Source organism: Onychomys torridus, chromosome 1 (genome assembly GCF_903995425.1).
Source record: "Onychomys torridus chromosome 1, mOncTor1.1, whole genome shotgun sequence".
Taxonomy (NCBI): Eukaryota; Metazoa; Chordata; class Mammalia; order Rodentia; family Cricetidae; genus Onychomys; species Onychomys torridus.
The window spans coordinates 106542214-106562701 of record NC_050443.1 but is presented as its reverse complement, the minus strand read 5'-3'; the positions used below and the strand labels follow the sequence as shown (position 1 = coordinate 106562701).

The 20488-nt window shown below is 42.2% G+C and overlaps 1 protein-coding gene across 1 annotated transcript in view; it reads right to left on the bottom strand.

Annotated features, from left to right (window-relative positions):
• Window positions 1-20488, bottom strand: part of Inpp5f (inositol polyphosphate-5-phosphatase F) — a 95549-nt gene that overhangs the window by 33723 nt on the left and 41338 nt on the right. Inside the window, exon 3 of the mRNA XM_036194738.1 lies at window positions 4481-4617. Coding sequence (XP_036050631.1) covers window positions 4481-4617 — 137 coding nt within the window. The remainder of the gene's footprint in view (window positions 1-4480; window positions 4618-20488) is intronic.

Sequence of the window (20488 nt, the reverse complement as noted above, 5' to 3'; positions counted from 1 at the left end):
AAACTTTCTGATGTGGTCTGGATGAGAAATACCCTCTACAAGCTCATGCATTTGAATACTTCGTCCCCAGCTGGTGGCACTGTTTGGGAAGGTTATGATGCTTCGGGGAGGTGGAGATTAATGGATGAAGTATGCCACTGGAGTGGGGGGGCTTTGAGGTTTTCTAGCCTTGCCCCATTCCTACTGTCTCCTCCCTCTGCTTCCCTCTGTACTCTCCTGGGTGAGGATGAAAACATGAGCAGTCAGCTTCCATGATCCTGCTGAGATGTTTAACCTACCTGTTACCATAGCCTCCCTAACATGACAGACAATGTCTTTGGGAACCATAGCCAACTTAAGACCTTTTCTAATTTGCTTTTGGTTATGGTATTTTATCACAGCAATAGACAAACAACTAATATACTGTGTGCACATGTGTGCATTCTGGGGTTGGGGTGACAGACAGGCTAGCTGACTCACTCACTCATTCACTCATTCACTCACTCACTCACTCACTCACTCACTCACTCACTCACTATGTAGCCCTGGCTGTCCTGGAACTTGCTATATAGATTAAACTGGACTTGAACTCAAAGAAGTCCACCTGTCTCTCCTCTCAAGGGCTTAGATTAAGTGTGTGTGTGTGTGTGTGTGTGTGTGTGTGTGTGTGTGTGTGTGAGTGTGCGCGCGCGCCACCATGCCTGGCTAATACATTTTTTTTTTTAAATACTCCTTTGAAATCACATGCAAGTGTGTGTACAAAACCAAACAAAAACTGAACTATAAAACAAATATGTTGCTTGGCGGTGGTGGCGCATGCCTTTAATCTCAGCACTTGGGAGGCAGAGCCAGGAGGATCTCTGTGAGTTCGAGGCCAGCCTGGTCCACAGAGTGAGTTCCAGGCCAGGCACCAAAACTACACAGAAAAATACTGTCTCGAAAAACAAAACAAAACAAAAAATATGTCTTCAAAGAATTGAGATAAGAATTAAGAATTACAGATCCCTGTAACAAGGCATAAACTCACTGAACCACCTTAATCAAAAATCATTCCAATGAATTTTCTATATAATTACTTTTAGAAAAGACAAGTATAAACCACTATCTTTCCAAAAGGGTTGAAAGTCAGCCCTATCAGAAAACAGTGATAAGAAAAATTATTTCATAGGAACCCTTCCAATCATAAAATATTTTGTTTGGACACAACCCTACATAATACATAGCATTGACAGAGTGTCATTTTCCCTTTTCCAGAGGTCTAGGAGTCCTCTGAAGTGTATAATAGGCCCTTATTACGATTTTCATTTAAAAAAACTACCTTCTACCATAAACTCCCTCACTTTTTCTATTCTTCTTGCAACTTATATTTTACAACCCAGACTAAAACTGATGTTGTTGAAGCCAAGGAAAACAAATGGCTTTCAAACGTGTCATCTATAGCCGTCCTGGGGTGGAGTTTTAAACAAATGGCTCAGCTTTCAAACGTGTCATCTATAGCCATCCTGGGGTGAAGTTTTAAACAGCCTTCTGATGGGAACTAAGCCTGGAAAATGGTGCTGTTCTCTATTACAGCAATGAGATACAGCACATAGGACAAGCAGGCATGGAACATAAGCCTTTGATGCTTTAAGGGTACGTTTTCAAAATGCATAATGCATGTCTTCTCATTTGTTTGAGCCCTAAAGTTCCACCCATAGCCATATACATATGCATATATATACATACACAAAGACATAAATATATATATATATTTTTTAAATGATACTATACATTGGAAAACAGTGTGGCAATTCCTAAAGAAGTTAAGCAGAATTACCAAAATGACCCAGGAACTCTACACGCAAGGGGAACAAAAACCTATGTATACCGAAACCTTGTATGGTACAAAGTGTTCACAGCAGCATTATTCCTAGTAGTTTAAAAATGAAAACAGATCAAATGTCCATCAACTGATGGTAAGTTAGACAAACCAGTACACTCATACAATGAAATACTATTTGACAATAATAAGGAATAAAGATCTGGCAAATGCACAACAAATATACTGGAGACAAACAAGCCACACACCCACCTCAGGTAAAAAACACAACTGAGGCAGAAACTATAGATTCTAATATTAGAATCTCCAAGAAAACTGTTTCTGCTCCAATTACAGAAGACAAACTGGGCTTCAGCAAATCTGAGGAAGCTGACCCACTAAACAGCTGGAGGACTCCACTGGAAAGCATGACAGCAGGGGGTCATGCAGAGCACTAACCAGGCCTCAAATCCGAAAGGATGCTGCAGGGAAGACATGAGCCAGCATCACCTAACAGGTAGTTTTGATATGTATGCCCAGAAAAGACAGAAGGAGTTAAGGGGGAAAGTGTGCAAAACATGAAGCTTCTCCTCAAAGGGCCACTGAGAATGCAGTCAGATGCAGACACACACTGAAGCGCCAGCTGTCATCACAATTATCCAGCGTTATTTCTTTTTTAAGATGTATCTTAATTACATGTGTGTGTGTGTGTGTGTGTGTGTGTGTGTGTGTGTGTGTGTGTGCTGGTGTCACAGAGCCCATTGGATTTTCTGTAGCTGGAGTTATAGGCAGAGGTGAGCCATCTGACATAGACGCTGGGACCTGAACTCAGGTCCTCTAAAAGAGCAGGAGGTGCTTTTAATAGCTGTCTCTCCAGTTCCTAGCCGTTATTATCCCTAAGTGGTAGTTCTTTCCTTCTCCTTTATAATCATACAAAAAAATAAGCTTCAAGGGGGTTGGGGATTTAGGTCAGTAGTAGAGCACTTGCCTAGCAAGCGCAAGGCCCTGTGTTCGGTCCTCAGCTCTGGGGAAAAAAAAGAAAAAGAAAAAAAAAAGCTCCTAAAAGCTTATTTAAATTCAATTTTTGAGTCAGGGTCTTGTGGAGCCCAGTCTGGTCTCAAACTCACTGTGTAGCCGAGAACATCTTGAACGGCTAGGTCTGCCTCCACAGACCACACCACCACTCTGGCTTTAGAAGCTCCTTTAATGGGGTTTACAAGAACAGAAAGAGGAGATGGCAGATTTAAATGACTATATTAAAAGACTAGAAGAAATTTTATGATCATCAGGATAGCTATCCTTGCTTCTCCTGCTATTCACAGTTGGAAAGTTCCTTTACTGTGATACATCCGTAAAAGGGGAAAGGCATAATAATGACCTCTAAACTATTCACCCAAGGTATGGAAATACGTTCTCTATAGTTCCTGCAGCGGTTTGAACAAAAATGCCCCGTAAGCGCTCACATTTGAACACTTGGTCCCCAGTTAGTGGCGCTGTTCAGGGGAGGTTTGGGAGATGTGACCTTGCTGGAGGACATCACAGGGGCAGGCCTTGATGTTTCAAATCCACTCCATTCCTATTTCATGCTCTACTCCATGCCACAGTTTTTAGAGGTGGGCCCTTGGCTTCTGCTCAAGCCAACCAAATTTGCACTTGCTGTCATGATGGACTGACTCTTCTTCCTTGGGAACCACAGGTCCAAATAAACTCTTTCTTCTATAAGTTGCCTTGGTCATGGTGTTTTAGGACCGCAATAGAGAAGCATTACCCATTCCCCTAATTAGCACAAGTCATAAGATATATTCCATTCCTAACACGAACCATAATCTTCGGTGACCCTAATACGCACTATAGTTCAAACAGCCTGATCATTCTAAAAATAGCCAGTTATGCTGGGGAGATGGCTGGGTGAGTAAAGTGTCTGCCACATAAGCTGGAGGACCTGTGTGTGTGCGCCCATGCTGGACCCTAAGCACCTATGTAGGAAGCCAGGCATGGAGGCGTGTGCCTGTAACCACCACTGGGAGGTAGAGAAGGCAGATGTGTTGGCCAGACAAGTCTAGGCAACCTGTGAGCACCACATTCAGTGAAAGACTATCTCAAAAACTCAAGTGCCAAGCTGATCATGGTGGCACACGCTTTTATTCCCAGCAGAGGCAGGAGGATCTCTGTGAGTTCAAGGCCAGCCTGGTCTACATAGGGAATTCTAGGATAGCCAGAGCTACATAATGAGACCCTATCTCTAATCCTCTACACCCTACCAAAAAGGTAAATCCTCTACATGCTACCAAAACAAAACAAAACAAACAAACAAACAAAAAACAAAACAAAACAAAAAACTAAATTAAAAAAAAGTGCTAGATATGTGATGTTGACCTGTGCACACACAAACATCTCCATGTGCACACACATGCACATGCACATGCAAAAGCCAGTTGTGCCATGTGATGGAAGCTTCATTTTCATGTTATTTGAAGATATCTTTCCCTCAACATCACCTGGACCAAAGCAGCTCTGCTTCTGTCTTATATGCTACATTTCACGGGTTCTGAAGGAGTCTGGTGCTAATGCAAGGTTTGAAGACTACATCAATTATTTTAAACATGCAGTTCTAGACACATGCATCCAGAGCCTACTGAACCAGATCCTCATATCTGCTGTCAAGTCTTAGCGTCTCTGTGACAGTCCCTGATGCCACCTTACCTCCAGCTCAAGCTCCTGAGGTTCCATTTCAGAAAGAGACAAGACAGCAATTTTGGTAACTTTACAGACCTCATGGTCTCCTGGGAGTTTGCCCACCAATGCTTTCTGCCGAATTAAAATAAGCCACCATGGAAGATCTGAAAGAAAAAAGAAATCTAATGAATGGATGGTGTTCATAGATGTCTGCTCGCCTGGGAGTGAATGACCTGACAGAAACAAAATGTAAAGGACACAAAAAGTCCCTTAGACAGAAGACGTCCAGTCTCACTCGGAGAAATGTGAACGGCCCGGCAAACTCTTGTGGCAAGGCTATGAGAAACAAGAACTATCACAAGTGTGCTGGTAGGGTACCAACGGACACAGCCCAACTGAAAAAATAATGTGTGATGCCTGTAAAACATCAAAGTAGTCCAGGGTAAGAAATGACTCTTGCATGTATTAAGTGAGAAGCTTGGGTGTGTTACTAATGTATGTAATGTAGCTGTGCAGTCATGCGCCACACGATGAGGTGCATCCAATGACATGGTTCCATAAAATTATAATGGACCTGGGAAATTCCCACCGCCTCGGGATATAATGGCACACCTCAATGTGTCATTCATTTTGATTTGATCTGTATCATGTTTGTAGTGATGAGGAACGCTGGTATAAAGAAACTCACTGTGCTATCAGTAGACAGGACTTATCTGAATATATACAATGTGTTACATTTGCCATCAGTTTACTGTGGAGTATTTGCTTGAGGGGGCTGGTACTGAGGCCTGAGTCCAGGGCTCTGTGCACTAGGCACACACTCTTACTGAACAGCATCACCAGGCCTACCATTATTTCCCTTTGTTTCTCACACTCACTGCTCTGTACAGGACCTAGGCTCTTATGTCATACTTATGTCCTATTTGTCATGATTCTGGACTGAATCAGGAGGCTACGTCAAGTGATTTGATCTATATCCAGAGGTTTGTATCCTAATGATGTCCCAAAGAAGTCCTACAATGATGACTGCTTATGGAACATATCCCAGTCATTAAGAAATACATACTGCCATTGTGATAATATAAGATATATTTTATTAAATCAAAGCACATAAAAGTGCAGCAGTTCCTCTTCACCAGTGAGTCTACTTTCTACAGTTTTAGTCACTTGTGGTCAATTCTAGTCTAAAAGCACCAAATGGAAATTTTCAGAAATAAACAATTAGGATGTTTTCAATTCTAGGTCATCAAGGTGGGCATGATAGTCTGTAATTCCAGTTGCTCAGGAGGCTGAGATGCTGTGGATATCCCTCTGTGTAAAGAAAATGCTGAATGGCCAGTGGCCAGGCAGGAAGTATAGGCGGGACAAGCAGAGAGAATTCTGGGAAGTGGAAGGCTGAGTCAGAGAGACACTGCCAGCTGTTGCCATGACAAGCGAGATGTAAGGTACCAGTAAGCCACGAGCCATGTGGCAAAGTATAGATTAATAAAAATAGGTTAATTTAAGATAGAAGAAGTATAGCAAGAAGCCTGAGCCATTAGGCCAAACAGTTTAAATAATATAAGCATCTGTGTGTTTATTTTATAAGTGGGCTGTCCGACTGCAGGGCTTGGTGGGACCTGGAGAGAAAACTTTATCTACAAATGGCGCCCAACGGGTTGGCAAGAGTTTCCACCTAAAACCTGAGAAAAAAGTTTCTAAAACAGAGCTAAAAACAGCTTCCTAATTGTCTCTCTCAAGTTAGAGGCAGCCTGCACATTTGAGCTACACTATGGCGGGTTCCTGGCATACATGCTTGACCAGCAGTATGGCGGGAATGAGGCATTTCCAAGCGGCACATTACACTGCGTGGTGGATTTAGCCTTCGCTAGTAAAAAAAAAAAAGAGGTTTCTGGGCTACACTCTGCTTTGATAAAAGCATAGACCCACTGTTTCTAAGAGCTGATATCTCTCAGAGCTGGTGGTAGCCCAGAGCTGGTGATAAATGTACCACCAACATGTTGGGAAGCTGAGGTGGGCGGAGCCACCAGCCACGCAGCCATTTTGGTCTTACAAATGCTCCGGCCATTTTAAAATAAAGTAGAAAGAGGCTGGACTATAGCTTGGTGGTAGAGCACTTGCCCAGCAAGTACAAAATCCCAGGCCCAATCTCTAGCACCTTAAAAATAAATAAATTGCATGCCATTTTGAATAGTGTAATGAAACCACATGACATTCCACCCTGTCTTACCACGGAACCACCCCTTTGTCCAAATTATCCAGGCTGTATATGTTACCTGCCCATTCATACTCAGCTGGATTATCAGACAGACGGTTGTAGTATCACAGCACTGCTCAAGTAGCCCTGCAGACCATCCTAACGCTGCTACAGTGCCAGCTGTTGTCTGCTGCTGCAGGCATCACTGGGGATGGAACATCCCCCTCCAGAAAGAAGATACTGAACCTCTGTTGCTCTACCCTCCATTTAAGAAGGAAGGTGAGACTGGGCAGTGGTAGTGCACACCTTTAATCCCAGCACTTGGGAGGCAGAGGCAGGTGCAGTCCAGGCCAGCCCCTGAGTTCCAGAACAGCCAAGGCTACACAGAGAAACCTGCCCAAAAAAAACAAAACAAAAAACAAAAAAAGGAGATGTGATGAGCTCAGACACATACGTAGATTCATTTATACAAAAACAAGAGAGCTAAGCCAGAAGTTTATGTGATTGGTTAGTGGTAAGAGGGGGTAGGAATGAGGTGGCGATGGGCATGGGGAATGGGGCAGAAAAGAAGAGGGGATGGCGGTTCAGGCACATTCTTAAGGGCCGGGTGGTGGCGGCGCACGCCTGTAATCCCAGCACTCGGGAGGCAGAGGCAGGTGAATCTCTGTGAGTTCAAGGCCAGCCTGGTCTACAAAGCGAGTTCCAAGACAGGCTCCAAAGCTACAAAGAAACCCTGTCTCAAGACAAAACAACAACAACAACAACAACAACAACAACAACAACAACAAAGGTCTGAGTCTAGTTCTGATTCTTAGAACAACAGAAGCACTTCCATCAGCCCAAATGTGAGGGAATGTAACACAAACGCAAGCAGTGAGCCCTCCTCTGGAAACTGAAACCATAACTACACTGTAGGACACAGGGAAAAGAGTCCCAGAACTGGAGTTAGGAAGGACTGTAGCCACCATGTGCATTCTGGGAAATAAACCCAGGTCCTCTGCAAGAGCAACTAGTGCTTTTAACTATTGAGCCGTCCCTCCTGCTCCAAAACACACCCCCTCTTCCACTGTAAGAAGATTTAAACATTACAGATAAAACTAAAGCTCTCTTGACACACTTTGACAGCATCCCTTAGTCTATGCAAAGTCCTTGGCTCCACTCTGACTCCACTCGGTTAGTTCTCTCCCGTGAGAAGAGCAGAGGCAGTAAGTGATTACCATTTCTTGGCACGAGTCCTTTTAATTTTGTTTGAGGGCTTAAAAAGCAGAATAACAATTACTGATTTTATAGGCATTACTTGGCTGCTTTTTTAGATGTTTCCAATTTATCTCTCCTATATATGATCGTCCATGTGAAATGGTGAAAACCATTCATGGAGGAAATGAATAGACAAGGTATACTGCTGGATCTCCTTTGTTTACATATACATGGCCTAGTGCTGGAGGCAAGATTCCTCAGGCCAGAGTTACCTCTCCTAGGTCCACTCCTAGAAACGGAGAGCACAACACTGCCATAACACTCACACAGTGGTGTGGTTATAAGGACCAGACACACAAGTCACCTCACCCTAATCCAAAGATTAGCTATTCTTTTATAAAATTTGAATACAAAGATTCAAATTATTATTGCTGATGTTGTCATTACTGAGATAAGGTTTCACATAACCCACACAGGCCTGGAATTCACCTTGAAGAATGACCTTGAACTCTTCCTGATCCTCCTGCCTCCACCCCCCAGTGCTGAGACTGAACATGAGAGCCACCACAGGCAGCCCAAAGTCTCAAACGCGTGAAGGGCTTCTGCAGTCCGTACCCCAGACAGCCACAGAAAGGTCTCTACATTGTATCAGGGATTTCAGAGGATGAAATGTACTGGTAAAGAAAAAAAAAAGATTAAAATCTATCCACCTTTTCTTTGTTCTCTATGAAGTTAAGAATAAGAACATGTACATGTTTCTCTGACACTTCAAACTGACATCTAAAGGGAGAAATGTGAACCAAGTGACGAATTAACTGACTTGAAGGTTGTATCGGATGCACATAACCCCCAGAGCTGAAGAGCAAACCCAGAACCTTGTGCATGCTTGGCAAGTGTCTGCCACTGAGCTGGAGCCCACAACCCAGCTACAGCTTCTAATTATCTTCTGGTGATTTGAACATCCTATGGGTTTTGAATGTTTTCTCTCCGTACTTCTTGCCTTAAACCTTCTTTGATATTAACACAGCGATATCAGTTTTCATTAGGTTAATTTTCATACTTTTTCCCTCCTTTGAGACAGGGTCTCAGCATGCAGTCCTGGCCTACCTAAAACTCACTATTGTGAGAAACGTCTTCTACAAAAGGCTGTTAGCTTGGCAAGGACTCCTGTTTCTGAACTCTCCTCTTCTGCTCTGTGCCGACCGGACAACCAAGCCGAATTGTGCAGTTGTGCTCCCATCAATGGGACGAAGAACACCACCTGTGTCAGGCACGGAAGACAGACTCCATCTTGGCCAAGGGGAGGCCTGGTGCATCCTTTTTCCAAAAAGAACTGCCCTGCCATGCTCCTTTCCTTTTTCACATGTTCCTTTGTGTAACGCTGGGATTATTATTTGTCTCTAACACCATGTAGACCAGGCTAGCCCAGAACTCAAGATCTGCCTACCTCTGCCTCCCGAGTATTAGGATCAAAGGTCAAAGGACCATGTCTGACCCTGGCAGTTTCTTTTCCAGGACTCTTTACTTTCTGCCTCTCAGTACACATAATCCATGCTATGTAAGGGATTTATCTTAAAAGTGGCATGTAAATGGATTTTGGTTTTCCAGTGTGAAAAATCTTTGGTTTTTCTATGAAATGCCACTTCCAATGTCTAGACTACATCTATCATTTGTTACTACTTTTCTCAGCCACTCCAAGTATGCCGTTTACTTTCCTGACTTCTTTTGAATTAAGTCTTTAACTACTATTCCATTTTCCTCCTCTAACAGCTTTTATAATCTTTTATTACTGTTTGTCCTTACACAGTAGGAAATGAACCTTAATCTATTAAACCTAATGTAAATTAGAGTCTTTACCAATTCCTAGAGAACAAATGGATCTTGGAATAGTAACCTTGAAAATTCTTTTTGTATTTTGTCTTCTTCTTCTTCCTCCTCCTCCTCTTCTGTTTTTCCTTGTTAAATTCTCTAATGTTGCTGGGCAGTGGTGGTGCACACCTTTAATCCCAGCTCTCAGGAGGCAGAGGCAGGCAGATCTCTGTGAGTTCAAGGCCAGGAAAGAGCGAGTTCCAGGACAGGCTCCAAAGCTACACAGAGAAACCCTGTCTTGAAAAACCAAATCTCTAATGTTGCTGTTATTGTTGTGTTTTAATTCTTCATTAAATTTCAACTCCATATAAACCCAAATTCATTTATATTTACCAACTTATTTCCCTTCCCACCGACCGTCAATCCTCCCTATACCCCCATGCTTCCAGGAGCAATCCTTTTTCTTTTGACTAGAGAACTTCCCTTTTTTTCTCTGTATTGCTAGGGAATGGACCTGGAAGAGTAAATCTTGGGCCACAGGGATGCGCAGAAGTTAGGATGTTTCTACTGTAAACAAAGGTTCAGCTTCCTTGTGAAGTTCCCAGAAAATGTCTAGGAAAGGAGAAAGACCATGCTTGAAAGTCATATAGGCTCAGGCCTTTAAGCATGCTTCATTGCTATTTTAACATTCTCTTTTTGTATTACTATTATTACTGTGTGTGAGAGACACAGACATGTACATACACATACACTACAATCACCACAAAGGAAAAAAATAAATAAAAGCAATTTTGTGTCTGCCAGCAGCCTTCACAGCCAATGCTGATAACTGATAAGTGCGCTGGGATTCTTGCTTCTCCGAGGGCCAGAGGCTTTGATCAGACATCCTTCCCCCTCCTGTGTCCTATTAATTTCCCTGTCTTACTATCCTGCCTTCACCACACCACCCTATTTAAGAAAAGAAAGACATTATAAAATAGAAAAAAACTAAGATATATATCATTAGTATGTCTCTGTACTAAAAGAAATGGTAAAGAGTTCTTCAGGGTCTGGAGCTATAGTTCATGGTAGGCCAGCTCTCTAGCCCTGAGCTACACTTCCTTATCAGCTGTGACCCCATCTAAAGTACATCAGACTGAAAAGAAAATAACCCTTAGCAACCCCTCCAAACATGACTTCAGAAGTCATGAAAAATAGTATGCGTGTGTACCACACAGACACATAATCCTAATTCTTTTGAAAAGCACACATCAAACACTCCTGGGTAATGGACTCTCCTTAAGTGCCTTTATTTTCTAATAACCCTACATTTAGATCTGTTTCAAACCTCTTCTTAACTAACTCTGACCCTGCATCATACTGGCTTCTGCTGCACAGCAGAGAAGCTAGGGAGATGGCTGAGCGGGTAGTGTGTGCTACAAGCATGAGCCCACACAGAAAGATGGCTCATCAGGTCATGGCACATGCCACCAAACCTGTTCCACACACCATAACACAGAATTAAGTACTTCTGAAAAAGCTAGGCTGGCATAGTGGCTCTCCTGTAATCCCAGAGATTGGGAGGCAAAGACTTGGGGCAAAGTGGTTAGCTAGCCTAGCTAACTAGGTTCAATAAAAGACCTTACTGCTGTGGAATAATCTTGTCCACTGTGAAAATGTGATGCGCTCATTGTTAATAAAAAAGCCGACTGGCCGAGAGAACACTGGGAAGAATGAAGGCAGAGTCTGAGGAGTCGAGGAGCCAGATATGGAATAAGCAACATGGGAAATTCATAGATGAGGTTAAAGACGATCAGGTTTGATTAAGGAAGAGCCCTGAAAATCCTGACTACAGACATAAAGAAATAAACCTTAAAAAAAAAAAACCTACAAAATATGTAATGTGTATTTTACCTGCTCAAACAGAAAACAGAAAATCATCTTTAACTGACTTGTGCACACCATATATTCCATACTTGTATGTTATCTTTAAAAGTTTATGTATTTTCAGAACAAGAGGACCAGACACCAATGAAAACAGATGGTCCAGGTGATCCAGCATCTCAAAATGCCTCTGTTACAACTTCCTCAAATTCTGCGCCCAGAACAGCTTCAAGGATGCTGGCTGAGATGATCCAGCCCCACAAACTACTCCAGTCAAGACTAATAATTATCTTAATTTTCTCAAGGTTCTCTTAAAGATACCAGTGACCACAACCAATAGAAAGTAGTCTAAAGGACAATGCCCACTTTCCCAAAAGATGGGTTATGGATATTTATTATCATTTAAGGGGGGTTGGTTACAAGTTGTTATTGGTAATGGTCAGAAAAAAACTGAACAAAGGAGATTAGATTCAGGGATCTTGTTCTGAAAAGGAAAGGGGGGATATAGAAATAACAGAATAAGGTAGGTTATTGAGTCTACTTTTAAAATAAAACAGCGACTACTAGTCTTAAATATTTTACATTGGTGTGGATTTTGGTTTATTAATACAAATCTAAAGTTATTTTTGCTATACTGCTCTTGTTTGGGGCATTGAGTTTACACAGCTCAGTTAAAAATGCAATGTATAATTAAAAAAATACAGATTAATAATCATCTATAATAGTCAAACTTATAGTCACACTAGGTATGTTTTCAAGGTTAAACAGATATATTTAGATAGATAGTCTTCAAACATTTCAAAGACCTATAGAATATGACATTTAAAATGTTTTAATAGCATAAGACTTTTCTTGACAGTGAGACATGCACTCCTGACAACATCTATTTAAAACATCTATTTACTTCTGAGAAGATGATGGGCACTGAAGAACCTCCATATGGAGTTTGCTTTCTTGATGGCAAAAGCTAGTCATTTGGGCAAAAAAACTGCCCTTGCCTCAATTGCTGACAGGGAACTGTCCAAACTGGACCATCAGGATGCAAAAGAAAAGTGACGGCCAAACTTTGCCAAGACAAGGTAAGACAGTCCTTCAAAATCCCCTGCTTCTCAAAAATGTCTATCAACTATACCAGGCCTGTAGGCCAGAGCTGAATGCCCCAACATTACAGAAGCTAGATGTCCCTGTCATTAGGTAACATTTCATCCTTTTGGAGTCTTTGATGGAGTTCAAGACTAAATAATTAAACTTACAGTTTTCCTTAGTTATAGTAGAAAATAAATTAGGTATAAAATTTTAGACTCACAAAGATAGATAATAAAGTATTTTCTCTAAATTTGCCAAATACAAATGGACTGCATATTGTAACTGTAATTCTTACTTGATAACTATTTTTGTTGTATATAATTTTACTATGTTAAAGTCAAAACCTTCCTTTTTATTTAGACAAAAGAGGGGGAATGCTATGGAATAATCCTTCTGTACATTGTGAAAATACGTTGCACTCATTGTTAATAAAAAGCTGATTGGCCAATATCTAAGCAGGATTTTCAAGGCAGAGAGAATGCTAGGAAGAAAGAGGACAGCGTCTGAGGAGTTGCAAGCCAGATGTGGAAGAAGCAAGCAACCTGGGAAGTTCATAGATGAGGTAAATGAGCCTCAGGGCAGCATATAGATTAATAGAAATGGGTTAATTTAAATTGTAAGAACTGGCTGGAGACAAGCCCAAGCTATCAGCCAAGCATTTATAATTAATATTAAGTCTCTGTATTTGGGAGCTGGCTGATGAGACAGAGCCAACCAATAGTACCTATGAAAAACTCCACCTACATCTTACCTCAGTAAAGAAAGTAGACCAATCTAGGAAGACATCTAACACCCATCCCCAACCTCCATAGGCACATATACATACACTTGCACAAGCCCCCATACACACATGCATTCATAATCTCTCTCTCTCTCTCTCTCTCTCTCTCTCTCTCTCTCTCTCTCTCTCACACACACACACACACACACACACAGTGATATTTTGTTTGTGCACTAACAAATAAAGCTTGCCTGGAGATCAGAGTGTGCAGCTAGCCACTAGAAGTCAGGCAGTGGTGGCACACACCTTTAATCCCAGCACTTGGGGAGAGGAAACAGGAAGTGGTATGGTTGGGCAGAGAGAGGAAGTGATAAAGTGAGGTGGAGACAGGAACTTGGCTCCTTTCAGTCTGAGGACTCAGTAAAGGTAAAATCCTCTCTAGTGGCTACTGCTCTACTTCTCTGACCTTTCAATTTTCACCCTTATATCTGACTCCGGGTTTTTAATTAAGACCAATTAGAATTGGTGCTACACACATGCATCCGTAATGTCTCTCTCTCTCTCTCTCTCTCTCTCTCTCTCTCTCTCTCTCTCTCTCTCTCACACACACACACACACACACACACACACACACCATACACACATGTATCCATAGTCACACACAAACACCCATACACCATACACACTTGCATCCATAGTCACACATACACCCATACACCATGTACATATGCATCCATAGTTATATACACACCTATACACCATACACACATGTATCCATAGTCTCACACATACACATACAGACCCATACACCATACACACATGCATCCATAGTCACCCATACACCATGTACACATGCATCCATAGTTATATACACACCTATACACCATACAGGCATGTATCCAGTCACACACACACACACCCATACACACATGCATCCATAGTTATACACACACCCATACACCATACACACAAGCATCCATAGACATAGACACACACACACACACACACACACACACACACAGTCCCAACCTCATGTGAGTAGAACTCTCTGAAAAGAACCCCCCACCCTCAGGCTGTTATGGGCAACAATGTGGAACTGTGACTCAGGCAACAAACCACCACCACTAACAATAGCACCCAGTTTTTAATTTTAATATTCTGTGATGTACCTTTTCTGTTGTTCGTTTTGTTTTGGTTTGGTATTTTATTTTTAGTTTCTCTGTGTAGCCCTGGCTGTCCTGGACCTGGCTCTATAGACCAGGCAAATCACAATGATCTGCCTGCCTGCCTCTGCCTCCTAAATGCTAAGATTAAAGGTGTGTGTCACCATCGCCTGGCTTTTTTTTTTTTTTTTTTTTTTTTTTTTCTGAGACAGGGTTTCTCTGTGTAGTCCTAGCTGTCCTGGAACTCTCTTTGTAGACCAGGCTGGCCTTGAATTCACAGAGGTCTACCTGCCTTTGTGATGTACCATTAAGTGGTCCTTTGATAGTTAATTTTATACATCAATTCAACTAAGTGATATCATGATAGCTGGTAATGTTGTGGAATATTTGTACACTGTGTGAAGATGTATTGCTATGATTGGTGGAATAAAAGGCTGAATGGCCAATAGCTACACAGGAAGAGGTTAGTCAGGACTTCCAGGGACAGAAAGGACTCTGGGAAGAAGAAAAGCAGAGTCGCCAGCCAAAGAGAGAGGAAACGGGGTATAAGATGAAAGAAAGGTAAAAAGCCATGATGCAAAACATGGATTAATATAAATGGGTTGATTTAAGTTATAAGAGCTAGTGAGACAAGCCTAAGCTAAGGCCTAGTTTTCATAATGAATAAATCTTCATGTCATTATTTGGGAGCTGGCAGGACAGACTCCTTACACTGGTACATTCTGGGTGTGTGTACATGGCTGTCTCAAGACGGGATTCACATTGAAAGCAGTAGATCAGTGCCCTGACTAATGTGGAAGAAGAAACATGGGAAGTACATAGATGAGGTAAATGAACCTCAGGGTAGCACACAGATTAATAGAAATGGGTTAATTTAAGTTGTAAGCACTACCCAGTATGCTGAGGACTGGAGAGAACAGAACAAAGAGGAAAGGTTAGTGCACCCCCTGGGTGATCTCCTGCCCTGAGAGATTGGTACAATGGTTCTTGATCTTTGGGGTCTGGACCAGGTCTTACAGCACTGGTTCCTCCAGTTTGAGGGTACTGGTGCCTGGCCTGGAACCACCCCACAGGTTTTGCTGGTCCTCAAGCATGTATCCAGTTCACATCATATTAACCTTTCCTCCCCCTTCATTTCCCCACCCCTGCTTTGTTTCTTCAGAGAGTCCTAGCTCATACAGATGGTAGACAGGGAAGCAACGGTTGGTATAGCAAATTCTTGTGACTGTGGAGGACTGGGTTATGGCTGTAGCAGGAGTTTGGAGATACATGCTGGGAAAAGCCAACTCTGTCATGAATGAACCTTTAAAAGTGATTCCACTGACAGCTTAGAAACCAAAAACCTGAAGAGAAAGCCTTAGACTTCTCAGGGGTTGTTTATGTATCCCTAACAAGGCATCAACACATGGGAAGATATGGGAAGGGCAATCCTAAGGAGTCCTAGATGGAAATAAGGAAAGTGTTACTGGACAAGAGAGAGGAGGCCAGCTTTGTTACCAAGAGGGAAAAGACCGTGGCTGAAGCGTGTTCACACTCTACTGTTCTGTAGAGGGAGAACTGAAGAATAATTAAATGGGTATTTAGCTGAAGCTATTTCTAAGTCAAATGTCATTGCTAAACTCTACCTGACTGATTATGGTAAAATTTAAGAAGACAAATATGACTCAAAGGCATAATTGTTAAGCAAAAAAAAAAAAAAAGCAAAGCAGAACTTCAAAAGAGTTGAATATTTCTCAACCTGTCTATGCTGCAAACTACAAGAAAGGCAAAGGCATTCTGGAGAAAATGCTGAGGCCCAGCATCTGTCTGACAAAGAAAATTAGTATAGGTGATTAGACCTGGCTATCCTGGCAGGAAACCCACTAGTGTGAAAGGGGAGGGGATAAAAATGGCTACTGACTTTAGGGATTTTGTAGAGCAAACAAAGATGTTTGGTCAGAACGAGCACTCTTCTTTGAAGCATGGTTCTGACATCATGAGACCTGTCTCTTCAGTTTCAAAAAGGAAGACCATGACTGACTCACTTTCACCAGGTCAGGCAGCATGATAAACCAGGACACCCAGCATCCTAGGGCCACAGTCCTTTCTGAGTAGGAGAGCTGGGGCATGGCCCCCATCTCAGAAGATCTGGGAAGTGGAACTTGATCATCAGAGTTGTCATTTTTCAACTTTCTTACATTTTATTTAGTGTGGTAGGGGAGGCGGACATTCATGTTATGGTGCTCATGTGGAGGTCGAGGACAACCAGTGTGGAGCCAGTTCTCACCTTCCACCATGTAGGTCCCAGGAATCTAACTCCGGTTGTCAGGCATAGAGGCAAACACCTTCACCCACTGAACCATCTCAATAGCCCAAGGTATCTTTCTTTCTTTTTATACTTATTTATGTGTGTGTTGTACATGTGGGTGCATTCCTGTTACAACATGTGTGTGGAGGTCAGAGGACAAGCTGTGAAAGTCAGCTCTTGCCTTCCACCATGTGGGTCTCTAAGAATCAAATTCAGATGGTCAGGTTTGGTGACAGCCATCTTGTCAACATATACAACAACCTGTTACTATCAATACCTACAGAATTCACTGAACTCAAGGAAAACTGTTTCATGTCAGAACAAATGGATGAGAAGTAGAGTGCGCGATGAGGCAAGCTTGCTGGCTCTGCCATCAAAGAAGAAATAAGCTGTGTGCACAGTAAGCAACCTCTTGAGGGCTGGGAGCCATGGGTGGGTCACATGCATGGGGCTGCATCATGCATTGCTTTCCCGAGGAAGAGCAACCATCTGCACTAAGGAGACCAGAGTTCAGTCTCAAGGGAGGCAAGAAACTCTGACACATCAAATCATAGAACAAGCTGAGAGGAGCAAAGAAAAGAACAGGACATTCAGCACCCCTGGCTAGACACCTGGGGAACATGAGGGACAGACGAAACTAAAAGAATGGCCTGATCATCTGATCACTGAACATTAATTAGTTGCCTACTTCCAGAGCAGAGCTGCTAATAGAATGGAACAGCTAAACACTGTCCCACATTGATTTTTACACTTCACTGGGGGGTGGGAGGAGGGAAAGTGAGTGAGGGAGCGCGTGCGTGCGTGCGTGCGTGCGTGTGTGTGTGCGTGTGTGTGTGTGTGTGTGTGTGTGTGTGTATTCTCTGAGTCATCTCATCAGCCCTACTGGTTTTTCTTCTTATTTTTAAGGTGTGAGTGTCTTGCCTGCATGTGTATCTGTTCACTGTGAGCATGCAGTGCCTGAGGAGACCAGAGAGGGCATCAGATGCCCTGGACTGGAGTTTGGATGGCTGTGAGTGGCCGTGTGGGTTCTCTTAACCAGTGAGCCACATCCCCAGGCCCTTGAGTTACTGTTGTGGCTGCTTGTTTGCTTTTGAGAAAGGCTCTCATTACGTGGCCCTGGCTGATCTGGAACCTACTATGTAAATCAGGCTGGTCTCGAACTCACAGAAATCTACCTACTTCTGCCTCCTGGGTGCTAGAATAAAGGATGTGCACCACCACCCCAGCCCTTGGTTTTATTTTTAGTTAAAATAGGGGAGATGGTTTAACAAGTAAAGGCAGGTAGTTGCCACCAAACCTGATGACCTGAGTTCAACACCCCAGGACCCACATGGTGGAATGAAGTACCAACTCCCACCGGTTGTCTTCTGATTCCACATAGTTCAAATGCCCACACAACAGGGGAAGGGATTGTTTTGTTTTGAGTCAAGGTCTCTGTGTATCCCCCACTGGCCTGGAACTCACTCATTATATAGCACAGGCAAGCCTTGAACTCATGATCCTCTTGCCTCTATACTCTAGTTGCTGGAAGTAAAGGTTTATGCTTTAACACCCAGCTTTAATGATTCTGAGGCCTTTTAATGAGGTATAAATGATACACTATAATATTTGGCCATTTAGGGAAGAGTGAAATGACTCAAGAGATGAAGGCACCTGCCACCAAGCCTGACCAAAGTCTCAGAACCCACTGACATGGTGGAATGAGAAAACCAAAACCTGAAATCTGTCCTCTGACCTCTCTACATGTGCTATAGCACACTTGCATGCAAGCCTAGGCACATGAAAGCACACACATACAAAAACATAGCATCAAATTAACTAATTAAAACACACAAATGCATTTTAAAAGTAAAAGCATAAGAATTTTAAATTTAAAAATGAAAAGAAATTTAAAAGAAATTTAAAAATACAGCAGTCAGGAGGCAGAGGCTGGTGGATCTCTGTGAGTTTGATGCCAGCCTCATCTGTGTATCAAGTTTCAGGCCAGCAGCAAACAAAAACCAGCTGCTTATAAATATACAACTCAATGATCTTAATAAACTCATAGCTTTGAAACTTTCATCACAATCTCTATCCAGATTTTTGGTTTATTGCTATTATTATTATTATTATTATTATTATTATTATTATTATTTGGTTTGTTTGTTTTTGGGACAAGGTCTTATGTAGCCCAGACCATCCTTGACTGGGCTAGATTCAACTTTGTAAAAGATAACGTTGAATTTCTGATCTTCCTCCCTGCCCTCCGAGTGCTGAGATCACAGATATGGAGCACCACAGCCAATTTTCCTACAAGATTTTAATAATGTGACTTATTGGTAGACAATAAAGAATTTACTCCTGCTTGGTACAATTAGACATGAAACACATTCAAATTGGAGTACTGTGGTGATTTGAATAAGATAGGGCCTACAGCCCAGCGGTGGTGGTGCACGCCTTTAATCCCAGCACTCAGGAGGCAGATGCAGGCAGATCTCTGTGAGTTCGAGGTTAGCTTGTCTACAGAGTGAGTTCCAGGACAGCTAGAGCTACACAGGAAAAAACCTGTCTTGGAAAAAAAAATAGCCCCCATAGGCTCATATATTTGAATGTTTGGTTGTTAGGGAATGGCAATATTTAAGAGGGATTAGGAGTGTTTTCTTATTAGAGAAGGTGTGGTCTTGGAAGAAGTATGTCACTGAGGTTGGGCTTTGGGGTTTCAAAAGCCCAAGCCAGGCCCAGTGTTTCTTCCTGATGCCCATGCATCCAGCTGCAGAACTCTCAGTTTCTTCTCCAGCACCATGCCTGCTTGCCTGCTGCCATGCTCCCAACCATGAAGAAAATGGAGTACACCTCTGAAACTGTAAACAAGATGAAATTAAACCCTACTTTCTTTTTTAAGAGTTGCTGTGGTCATGGCATCTCTTCACAGCAATATAACACTGGCTAAGACAAGCACTATCTAAAGTGATGTTCTAGGAGCCAGGTTGCCATGGAGCTCTGCATAGGCGCCCGTCTCTAGTGCCCTTGAGAATGGAGTTTTCAATGGCTGAACATGTAAGTACTGAAGCAATGCTAAGGATTTAGCAAAAGCTAAAGCATTTGAAATATTTCTTGTCATTAGTCCCATAGCAAGGAAGCCCTCCATATAAAGACTACAGTCAGTTTTTAAATCACATGCATAATATATTTTACCATCTTAATGACTGAGATAGATTCACCATTCTAAACGAGGGAAGAGCAGATGGTGAGTACTATTTTAATGAATGAGATCTACATAAGTGAATTCTGACTGTGATTGTTCAGTACTATGAGGAGTAATTCATTCAGTTACTAAACAAAGAGACTTGCCAAATTAAGACAATTTTCAAACTATTTCTGATATTTCATGATGTTATATATCTTTGCTAATGAATCTTCATACTTTTTATATTTAGATAATTCTTGCCTTTAACTGAGCTTATCTCCTTGGTCTTCACAGTCTATTTTAACTTGAAGAACTTTTGTGACCCATTTTAAATCTCCAGCCTAAAGCAATCTTTTCATAGACACTTGCATGAAGCTGTAACTGTACCGCAGATCTTATACAGAAGACAAAGGACAGGAACATCCATCATTTTTTTTTTTTGCACAGTTGCTTACTCTGCCATGTACCATCTCTCCTCTCATCCCTCGCCTCTTATCTCCCATTGCCTTTTCCATTAGCCTATGTCTTATATACTCATTTTTCTAA